The sequence below is a fragment of the Trachemys scripta genome, chromosome 8, assembly GCF_013100865.1.
Source record: "Trachemys scripta elegans isolate TJP31775 chromosome 8, CAS_Tse_1.0, whole genome shotgun sequence".
Taxonomy (NCBI): Eukaryota; Metazoa; Chordata; order Testudines; family Emydidae; genus Trachemys; species Trachemys scripta.
In genome coordinates this window covers 40,239,461-40,250,806 of record NC_048305.1, presented here as the reverse complement: position 1 = coordinate 40,250,806, position 11,346 = coordinate 40,239,461, and the positions used below count along the sequence as shown (strand labels likewise).

The window sequence follows — 11,346 nt, the reverse complement described above, 5'->3', positions numbered from 1 at the left end:
GCTCTGTTTAAGAGCCGGGCTGCCCAAGCGCTACCGGCTTCGGGCAGCCCCCGTGCCTCCAGACCCTGCGCCCCCAGCCGGGCACTTCCCCTCCCGGGCTCCGGCGGCGCAGGGTCCGGAGGCACGGGGGCTGCCTGAAGCCGGTAGCGCTCAGGCAGCCCGGCTCTTAAACAGAGCCGAAGAGTCGGGGAGGAGCAGAGCCGCTGCGGCTGGAGGGGAAGTGCCTGGCTGAGGGCGCAGGGTCCGGAGGCATAGGGGCTGCCCAAAGCCCGAGCGCTACCGGCTTCACGGTTTGCCGGGCAGCCTCCAGACCCTGCGCCCCCGGCTGGGCGCTTCCCCTCCCAGGCTCCAGCTGCGCTGGGGAAGCGCCGGCTGGGGGTGCAGGGTCTGGGGGCTGCCTGGCAAACCCTGAAGCCGGTAGCGCTGGGGCAGCCCTTTCCCCGTGGCTGGGAGTGGGAGGGAGGAGGGGGTGGAGTTAGGGCGAGGAAGGGGCGGAGTTGGGGTGGGGCTAGGGGTGGGGAAATGGGCGGGGCCAGGGCCCGTGGAGGGTCCTCTTTTTTTATTTATTAGATATGGTAACCCTACTTTTACTCAAGAGCCAGTCAGTAAATCTGGGATCTGGGTAATCCAGATTGTCCCTATGTGTTACTTATTTGCTTAACTTTATTTGATCTCCTGAAGTTCCTCGCAATCCTCTTTTAGGCTTGACTGAGCAGTAGTGTGGTTGTCCATTGTGTGGCAGGCAGGCAAGCTATAGTGTTTAGGTTGCCAATGGGGAGCTGTGGCTGCTGAGTCAGAGCTGTGGGCTGCTTGTGAGTTGCCACTCACTACAGCTTTACAGGACTTTGTAAATCCTCACAATTCAGTGTGTCCTCTTTGCAGGAGGCAAGGTGTCCTGTGGGACAAGCACCCTTTGTGTGTGACCGTTCATTAATGATTGCTCTGCTCATGGACAAGGGGACATACATAGGGCTGCACATGCACCCTTAGCTCTGGTATCCCAATTTCTGGGTGCTTCCCTGTGCAATCTGAGAAAGGGACACCGGGGTCCTGGGAGAGACACAGGCCCAGCGGTAGCAGATCACCGGCCAATAGAGGGCGCTCCAGAGGGCTGGAGAGCATTCCCACGGACGACCAGCAGGAGGCACCGCTGGGTGAGTCTGCGCCTGCTTACAGGGAGGCTCCAGCTGTGAGCTTGGGCTGTCAGCCCCAGGGTGAGGGGGCTCCAGCTGTGTGTGCCCCATACTGCCCCACTTTAGTGGGCGAAAGTGCTCCGGGTGAGGACACACACCACCAACAGAAGGAGCACGTGTGGGCACGAACCACCACTTGAATTACTGTGGTGGCTGTATTTCGACTTAATTTTGTAGTGTAGACATGCCCAGAGACACTGTTTTTATGGTTCATTACAACAATTGGTAACTCTTAATTGCCCACTTAATTTTAAGTGGTCTACTATAGCATGTATGAACCACTTACACTTAACAATCTGTCCCATCTTGTATTTAGCTTAGACACTCTGGTTACCTTCTCCTTATCTGAAGAAGAGCTCTGTGATGCTCAAAAGCTGGTCCCTTCTACCAACAGAAGCTAGTCCAATAAAAGATATTACCTCACCCACCTCGTCTCTAATATCCTGGGACCAACACAGCTACAAAAACACTGCAAATTTTTAGAGAGAATCTCACTTCCAGCAATCCTGGCTCCTGGCCTTTGAGCTCAATTGAGAAGACCCAGCGAGCCCAAATCCAGAGCAACTATCACCTTCCGCAGGCAGAGAAAGCACTTACCCCATTCTTGGCCGCCAGCCACAGGTATTTCAGAGCCCTCTGCTTTGCAGACTGCAGCCCCTTCATGTAGAGCACCCCAAGGTAGGCCTGTGCCTGCAGCAAAACCACACAGCACAAATCACTAGGGATTATCTGACTTTATTATAGATCATGCCCATCACCATGGTATCTGTGTGCCTAGTGACTCACTCCCTGTGGGGTGTCAAACCATGGTCTCCGGTGCCACAGGCAAGATGTTCACCAGTAGACTGGAGGGGAGAACATCCTCCCTGCTGCACAGCCCATGGAAGGGGAAGAGGTTGTCCCGAGAGGATAAACCTGGGCCTCTGTCATGGAAAAAATGAGGAAGCCACAGGTGTATAAAAATGAGGAAGGCACAACTGTATAAAAAAAAAGGCAAAAGGCTCCGAAGCAGGGTGCTTGGAGGTAAATACCCTTTACTTTGCAATAAAACCACTGCACTAACACCCAGGTTACGCTCTCATACTCCACTGCCCTGGGCAAACAGAGCCACATGTGTGCATGACCATGGAGGAGTCCTGACCATGAGCTGTTACCCCAAACCCTACAGATTGTCACTTATACAGTAGCTATGCGTGTTTGAACACCGCCAGCATGGAGTGCTCCACACAACGCAGATGCTCTGAACTTTCTGGGAAGCAGTGTCCCTGGAGCTGGCATATACCGTTCCTATATACTGCCATGTCCTCCCCCATCTGAAGATACATATGAGGGAGCAGAGCCCCAAATACAACTCAGTGCCTGCCACAGAATCACCACTTTGATAAAACCCCAAACTAATAGAAAAGGAGGGAAGGGAGCATAGATTCATGCAGGTGAGTCATGTCAGAGAACTACAATTACTGGGTAAGTAACTGTTCTTCCTTCAAGCATAGCCTGCAGGAATCCCTCCTTGTGGGGATTTGCAAGGCTTCAATGAAGCGAGGTTTAGGAGTCTCAGTTGAGAGTTAAGATTGCAGGTTGGTTTAGGTCCTAGAGGCTAAATCTGGTGAACTTGGCCAGGGGCATGTGTGGCTGGAACTCCAGATAATAACCTTGCATGTTCTAATAACTCAGAAGTGAAGGCATTTCGAAAGCATGCAGTCTGGTGGCATGTGCTCTTTTTCTAGTACCGGGATCCTAGCTACTTCATAGCAAGAAAGTGCAAATGTAATCTCCTTGGAAGGAGTCTGTGTGGAACTTTACTGACCCCTTGTACTATCCCCAGGCGCTACAATCTAAGTTATTTATGAAACTCCTTCATCCTGTTCAGACAGTTGGTATGTCTGCACTTGGTTATGCCATAACCCTATTGTCCACACCTAAACCTCACAATCACGTCTGAAGGCGAGTAAAAGGCACGTATAAGGCTAGCACCATTGACGGCAGTGGGTAAGTACACACTGCAGGCTGTGGCTAAGTACACACTGCAGGCTGTGGCATAGCTCCATATGACTGCCAGTTTGCAGTATGGACAGGGGTAAAAGTCCTCCACCCCCATTCCCACAATGTACTGAACTCTTTTCTTCCTGACTCTTACCCAATCTATAAAGGTCCCGGGTCCCCCTGTTTTCACCAGTGGTCGTGAGCCGCACTAACCACATAAGAACAGCTTCCTGGTGCACAGATCAATCCAGGTGAAAATGGATCCTGCTCCAAGAGCACTCACTTGGTCCAACGACCACACCTGGGTGTCAATCAACATGTGGTTGGAGTACACCATCTTCCACAATGTCACCTGCAGTGGCAGGAACATGCACCTGTACCAGGAAACGTCATGGAAGTAGGACCAGGCAGGCATTCAGCAGACTCTGGCCTAGTGCCTGGAATGTATCAAGCTCTTGAGTTCAAATGCAAGAGGGCTAAAGATTTGAACAATCACTCCAGGAGGGTTCGCTGTACATGCCCCTTAATATATGGAGATATACCTATCTCATAGAACTGGAAGGGACCCCGAAAGGTCATTGAGTCCAGCCTCCTGCCTTCACTAGCAGGACCAAGTACCAATTTTTCCCCAGATCCCTAAGTGGCCCCCTTAAGGATTGAACTCACAACCCTGGGTTTAGCAGGCCAATGCTCAAATCACTGAGCTATCCCTTCTACAAGAAGCTTGTCTGGATGCTGTCATGGGCTCCCAGTACAGAGTCTGGAGTGGCTCACAATCCTCTCCTCAATCTCCCCAGCCTCCTGTGTCTCTGTGTTTCTCAGCCAGTGGTCAGGTTGCAATGGTCCCAGCGCTGAGCAGACTGAGGGATGGGAGTGGATGGGTTACACAGCTCCTGACTGGGGAAGGGAAAGTTGTAGAAAACTTATAGTTGGTTGTCTAAAGTTAGTCACAGCAGTCTTTTGTCCCCTGGAAGATTACACAGTTTCAGTGCTTCTCCTACCCCACTGATCTTACTGCCCCTTTACAAGTAGGAGACAAGCAGAACAGGGCCGGGGAGTTAGGTTTGAGAAAGAAGGGGACAGAACACAGTTGTAGAAAACTTTTGTTGTCTGTAGAAAAATTAGTCACAGCAGTCCTTTCTTCTTTGGCAGATTACAATTTTTTTACCATCCCTGAAGTCTGGGTTCTCCCTGCACTAAGCCATGCTGCACAAGCGGGGAAAAAGGGAACAGGAGAAGGATATCGTCTGGTGGTTGGATAAACACAGTGAAGGGTCCCTTTGCAGTGGAGAGGTGAGGGGCTTGCAGTGCTTGTCAAGCTGTCCTGCAGTGACTCAAGACCATAAGTACCAACCTCAGGGAAGACTGTTAAGAAAAAGGGCACAAACCCCAAATTGGTTATGAGTTCTATACTTAGATTTCACCACTCAAGTGTGAACTCCTCAAGCACTATAACCTAAACTATAGCCTTAACATGGAGTTACAGACAGTCCCCTTGGGTACTCTGATCTATCTTGCTACCCAGAGCCTGCCTTTGTGACACATGGTCCCTTACACCAAAGATCACAGCAATATTCAGGTTATAACCAGTCCTAAAGAACCAGTCACTTACCCTGGTGCACATTCAATTTCACACTGAAGACAAAGCTTGTAGCCAGTCCTATAATAAACTAGCTAAAGATTTATTAACTATGAAAAGGAAATAAGAGTGTTATTCAAAAGGTTAAACATATATACATAAAAATCAGTTCCAATCTTAAATTTCAAAAAGTAATAGAAGCTTCTATAATAAGCAAGCTCTATGTGTCCTTTTGGGCTAACCCAGGCCAAACACTGGGGATCTTTTGTTTATGCTTAGTAATCCTTGCCCCTCAGAAACCAAGCAGCATAAAAGATACTTGATAGTGCTTTTATTCCTTCCCCCTTCTGCTTTAAGTTGCAAATTTGGCTGTTGGGAGGAATTCACTTGTTTGTCTCCCCTTGGGGGGAGAGAAGGCGGGGGGGGGGAGAAAAGGGCAATCAACAAAGTCTTTTGTCCTCTGATGTTCCACAGTAGTTCATCAGGCATTGATGGGCCTCCTTTGCTGGGCAACAGATAACACCTCTTGTTGGAAACTAGTATTTCACACTCAGTGTCTCTTTCCTCTCTGGTGATTTACATACAGAACAAACTACCTGAAGGAGGGTTCCAAAGAGGATGGAGCTCGGCTGTTCTCAATGGGAGCAGATGACAGAACAAGGAGCAATGGTCTCAAATTGCAGTGGGAGAGGTCTACGTTGGATACTAGGAAAATCTAATTCCAGTAGTGAAGCACTGGAATGGGTTACCTAGGGAGGTAGTGGAATCTCCTTCCTTAGAGGTTTTTAAGGCCCGGATTGACAAAGCCCCTGAGTGGGATGATTTAGTTGGGGTTGGTCCTGCTTTGAGCAGGGGGTTGGGACTAGATGACCTCCTGAGGTCTCTTCCAACCCTAATCTTCTATGAGTCTATGAAACACTTAAACATTACCTTAGAACAGGGGTTACAGGTATTATAAGTGAGATTAATGCAGGCAGCAACTTAAAAGCATAAAGTCTGAACACTAAACACATTCTTATAATTCTAATACCTATTTTAACAATATCAACACACAGGTGGAGCCAAACTGGTTCCAGCTATATATTGATCAGTGTTCAGTTGAGACCTAGGGGCCTTGGCTCAAGCTGGTGCCTGGCCCGCCAGCATCACAGTGCTGATTTGAAACTGCAGGGAACCAAAGTGACTGGGGCTTTAGGAAAAATACAGGTAGATTGATGGACTGATTGGTTGGTAGAAACTGGAGGACATCTTTGATGGATTTTAGGGTGTGGGCATAGGTACCACCTTGTCTTTAGAGGGCACCGCATAGGCTGGGTGAACCAGTAGTGCCTGTATCTCAGACTTTCCAGGCCAATGTGATTCCCAGAAGGAATTCAGTCTTCAGTGAGAGAAATGATGATACCCCGACAATGACTGGGGCGGTGTCACATTGATGTTCCAGTATGGAGGTGGTTCCTGAAGAAGTCAGAATGTTATAACTGTAGGTGAGAGGACATGGTAAAGTCCTGTCTGGTGGGTGGAAGGCTGAAATCTCAGTGGGTCAAGCAGCATCCGGCTCAGACTCAGGGCAGGATGCAGAATCTGGCTCTACCCATGAGACAGCAGATCCAGGTTGGACCAAAGAATCCAGTGGCAGGTCCAGCAGGTTGGAAAAGTCCATATTGGGAAGAGAGCAGCACCTTGGCCCGGTCCACTGCTGGTAACGAGGACTGGGGGCTGCCTGGTTTCAGTCCAGGAGGAGTGGGTCTGCTAGAGACCCAGGGCTGTTTCTGCCCCAGGAGCAGAGATGGCTGCAGGTGGCATTCTGTGCTATTGCACCAGAGTGACTCCCCATTCCAAGATCTGAGCACTGGTTAGTGAGTGTCTGAGCACTCCCTGCTGTGGCAACATCCCAAGCAGCTCTCTGCCCAGAAAAGATGAGAAGTGGTGAGTCTGATGTGATGATGGACACACCATCATGTGAGCTGAGACAGACAGTGATAGTGAGACCTGTCCTTTGCCTTCTGGTTGCCTTTGTGCAGATCGCTGTCATGGGTCTCTGCTTGGCAGCTGAAAGGGGGATGTGTCCCTATTGGCAAGCGTCTTCTGGGCATGGAATATAAAAGGCTGCTGGTGTGAGAATCCACAGTGCAGGACCAAGACCTTGACACCGACTCCTGGATGCTCGGCATTGGGGAGGAGCCCTCTTTGAGGGCCTATCGACAGCTGGCTCCTCCGGTCTCTCTCCTTGTTTGAGCTTAGTAAAGGCCTAATCCAAGGGGAATCAATGCTGACAGAAAAGGCACTGAGTGTGCATGTCCACCACAGGCCTAGCACCATAGTGGGAGCAGGGGGCTTGGACTTACCTGAACAAAGAGCTGCACACTGGAGTGGGGAAAGCTCACCACAACTTTGACACACAGGAGCCAAAACAACCTAGCATAGTGCCAAACCCCAAGGCTTCTACACGCCTAAAAATACAAGGGCAGGAACAAACCTTGCTGAGGAGGTGATGCTAATGCGTCACTGCAGCTAGCTGACTCTGGCATGCCCCGTATATTGGAGGGGGGGAGCAAGGACACAGGCAGGGTTTCCAGCAACCCCATGGACACTGCCCTACAGAGGACCCAGTGCTGTGCAGAGGGGGTTCCCTGGTGGCTCCATGCTACTCAAACACTCAGCCTTAGCAATAACTCATGTGCTACAGACACTCACCTCCACTAGCCCTGCTGCTGCTGCCTGCTCCAGCAGAGTCACAGCCTTCTGCATGTCAGCCCCTTCAGCGTTGAGCCCATGGCGTAAGAGGAACCTGGCATAGCGGTACTGGGCCGTGGGGTGCCCATTGCTGGCTGCACGATGGTAATAGAGAGCTGCCTGGAAACAGAGAAACACCATCATGAGCGCCCGGAGGTATGCATGCCAGGCCGCGTTGTCCCAGGCATCTTTGTGAGGAGGCTGCCACTCTCCAATACTTACCCAGCCTGGCAAGGACACCATAGCATGCATCTGCATCCAAACCCCCTTGCCGGTTCTCATCACAAGCTATGCATACTCCCCCAGGCAGCCATTAGCAGAAATACCCTCCCTAACTGTGCAGCCTCCTTCATACTCAGTGCCCTGCAGATCCCAGACATGCACCAGATTTAGTTGGGGATTGGTCCTGCTTTGAGCAGGGAGTTGGACTAGATGACCTCCTGAGGTCCCTTCCAACCCTGATATTCTATGCTTCTATGAAACATAAGACTATTCGGGTGAGATCCTGCTTCTTGGGTATGATCATCAGGGAGAGAACTGACTATGGGAGACATGCAGCCTCTCTCTCCCCAAGTGTGCACCATCCCTCAGGAACAACTCAACCCCAAGCACACACAGCACATGCCTGCACTACTGCCCCATACTCAATCATACCCATCCTACCATCCAAATGCCATCACATTACAGCCCTGTGCTAGCTGCAGCAACTGCTCACATAGGAGAGTGAAAGTAGGGAAGTGGGATGATTGGCAGCTGGGGACTGCACCCATTCCCTCTTTTCCTAGCCACAACCCCTATTCCATAGCGGGTGGCATAGGGCCAGCTACACCAGATTCTTCTATGCCTTGGGACTGGCACAATGCCCAACTAAGCTGGTTTTGCAGTTCCTTTGCACCAGCTGAGTGGCACAAAATAGCCACAGCAGGGGCACTCCTACAAACAATACTCCCTGGGTTCAAGATGTGCATCTCAGTGCACCCACACAAAGCTGCTGGGAGGTGGTCCAGGCAGGACATGGCTCCTGCACATGTGGTGGTGTTTTACATATGTACCGTATGGTAACAGGATTCCCCAGTACTCTCCCAGCCACTACTAATGCTGCATATATAAGTGTATGGAACAGGGCCTGGGAAGGTATATTTGAAAAGGACAGGGCTGCAAAGGAGCCAAGTCTCCTCCCATGAGGGGCAGTCTTCCCTAGGCACCCATGCAATTAAAGCCTACACTGGCACACGTGCAGCCTTAGCTTTAGCATCTCCTGATGGGAAGGTGTTTGACTCTGCAGCCCTAACCTTCCCTCCTAGGAGTTTCCTGGCTGGAATAATTAATAGTTTGCATTTATGTCTACAATACCTCCCGCTAGAGCCCAGCAACGGGACTGGAATCCTGCGGGTCCTACAGGACCCGCTGCCATAATAGCTGGAGTGGGATAAAAATTCAAGGAACAATGCGGGAGCAGGTGGGAGTGGGTACTGCGGGGCGGGATGGGAGCAGGATTAAAAAAAACAGTCCTCCATCACCACAAACATAAACACCCCAGCCAGCAGTGGCTGCACTCTGGCCCCCAGCTCTGAAGGCAGTGCTGCTGCCAGCAGCAGTGCAGAAGTAAGGGAGAGCCCCCATTGCCAAACTATCTATGGCTGGAGATGGCAGGGCATGGAGGCCTTCCATCCCCTTAGCATGATAATGCAGTGGCTCTTCAGCCATTTGCATGGAGGGATGGGGGTTTCTAATCCCTTTGCGTGGGGAAGGGAAGACACAGGGGCTGCTCATCCCCTCATAGGAGGGCATGAGGACTCTGACCCCACTGTATGGGTGATTTGGGCTGGTTGGGCGGTCCCCATCCCATTGCATGGGGATGTAGGGAGTGGGTGGGTGCCGGTGGGGAAACATCTGCTGAGAGCAGCACATCCAGCCATTGCTGGGACAATTTAGAGTCCTGCAGTGGGACTGGAATCCCGCGGGTCCCACAGGATCCACTGCCATAATAGCAGGAGCGGAATAAAAATTCAAGAAACAATGTGATAGTGGGTACTGTGGATCTGAACAGTGGGATTAAAAAAATAGTCCTGCACAGGGCTCTACTTCCTACCCAGGACTTCTGAGGGCCCCCACACACACCCAAGGGTTGCGGGGTACCCCTGCACTGACAGGCATTCACCAATGCACACAAGGGTATAGATGGGAACAGCGCCTTGCTCCCTGCGGCAAGGGACTTTGGAGCGAAGTGTCTCACAGGCACTCCTTCCCCATCACTGCTCCTACTCATGCTGCTGTGAAACAGGGCTAATAGCGCTCCCCCAGCCTCCTGGTAGGTGTCTATGTGTGTGTGTGTCTCTCTCTCTCTCTGCATGCCACCAGGTACCTTTGCCAGGTCTTTCTCCGTGCCTCTGCCATGCTCATAACACAGGCCCACGTTGAACTGGGCTTTGCTGTAGCCCCGATCTGCTGCCAGCTTGAAGCAGGAATAGGCTGCCCTGTAGTGGCCATCACTCACACTCTCAATCCCTGGGGAGGGAACAGTGCATGTTCAGCAAAGCAGCATAAAGGCAGCAGGCAGGACAGGATCATGGAACTCATCGTGCCCCACCCATGGCAGCTGGCCTCACTGCATCCTGCCAAGTTTGCCAACTCTTGGCCCTGCCCCACCTCAAGCCATGGAGTTTAGGAGGTGGCAGGGACCAATGACCCGACCCTATGTTAAGGGAGGGGTTCTCTGGCCTCATCACCAGCCTCTCCAATGCTCCAGGTTTCCTGTCATTTCATTTCCCAGAGTTAATGGCAAAGCAGGGTGAATGCCAGTAAGAGGTGGCACAGAAGAATCTGAAAAGCCTAACAATGGTTGCAGGAACTCCACCCTCTGGACAGGTAATGGGACCGTGACAACAGCCAACTCACACAAAGAACACCTGGGAACCATTACTAGTGCTGCAGATTCCATAGACTACAATAGCAAGAGGCTTCCCAACATATTTGAGGTCCTCCAAAAAGGAGAGGGTGTGTGGGTGTCCCTGTCTCTATTCCTGATATCTGCAGTATAGGACACAATGAAGCCCGGTCCACGTTACCACGGATATTGAGCGCAGTGGAAACGCTGACCCGGAACACCTCCTGCAGCTGGGTAGCTGCTTCCTCCAGGCGTTCCTGCTGTGCTGGCTTCCCCTGCAGAGTGGAAAATGACAGCCCCTAGGAGGGAAGGGAATTAGAGGAGTGTTAGCAAACCCCCTCAAGTCTCAGGACAGCTCCTGTCATGGCTGCCAGAGCACCTCCCCACATTAGGGCCACATTATACCAAACTAGGGTGTAGTGGCGTTTGTGCTCTAAACCTCCCCACGAGCCCCATCAGGCCACGGAGCTCCCCACCAGTCTCAACAGCCCCCCAACGCCACCCTGCTCAGCACCCTCAGGCTGGGGAGCTGCATCGAAGCACCTCCAACCCCAAATAGCTCCTCAGGCCAGGTAAGCCACCTCAACGCTCCCCTAGCCCACCCAAACAGCCCTTGCAAGCCAGAGGTTCCAGCTCAACATTCCCTGGGTCCCATACAGGCTCCTCAGACCGGGGTAGCCGCATCGACATTCCCCCAGCACAGTGCCATCTAGACCCTTCTCCAGCCCGGGGCAGACCCCTCAGGCTAGGGGAGCGCTGTGCCACCTCTTACTCAGCAGCAGGTCAGTAGAATCCAGGAGAACCTTGAAAAGGCAGTCAGTAACTCTCCCACACAGAAATACCACCCGCTCCTCCCCTTCCTAGGTCAGGTTCAGCAGCATAGGCAGCATCTCCCTACAGCGAACGTGGAGCAGCCCATTTCCTGGCACTCTACATCATTCAAACTTAAATAGCCTGTCAGCTAAATAAAT

At 51.7% G+C, this 11,346-nt stretch overlaps 1 protein-coding gene across 4 annotated transcripts in view; it reads right to left on the bottom strand.

Annotated features, from left to right (window-relative positions):
• DELE1 (DAP3 binding cell death enhancer 1) overlaps window positions 1-11,346 on the bottom strand; it is a 36,138-nt gene that overhangs the window by 8,974 nt on the left and 15,818 nt on the right. For all 4 annotated transcript variants that reach the window (XR_004646953.1, XR_004646954.1, XM_034780252.1 and 1 more), the window contains exons 7-10: window positions 10,557-10,674; window positions 9,854-9,996; window positions 7,450-7,608; window positions 1,791-1,883 (exon numbers count right to left, since the gene is read on the bottom strand). Coding sequence is in view for 2 of the 4 variants with exons in the window: in XM_034780252.1 (XP_034636143.1) it covers window positions 1,791-1,883; window positions 7,450-7,608; window positions 9,854-9,996; window positions 10,557-10,674 (513 nt within the window). In the remaining 2 variants the exon portion in view is untranslated. The remainder of the gene's footprint in view (window positions 1-1,790; window positions 1,884-7,449; window positions 7,609-9,853; window positions 9,997-10,556; window positions 10,675-11,346) is intronic.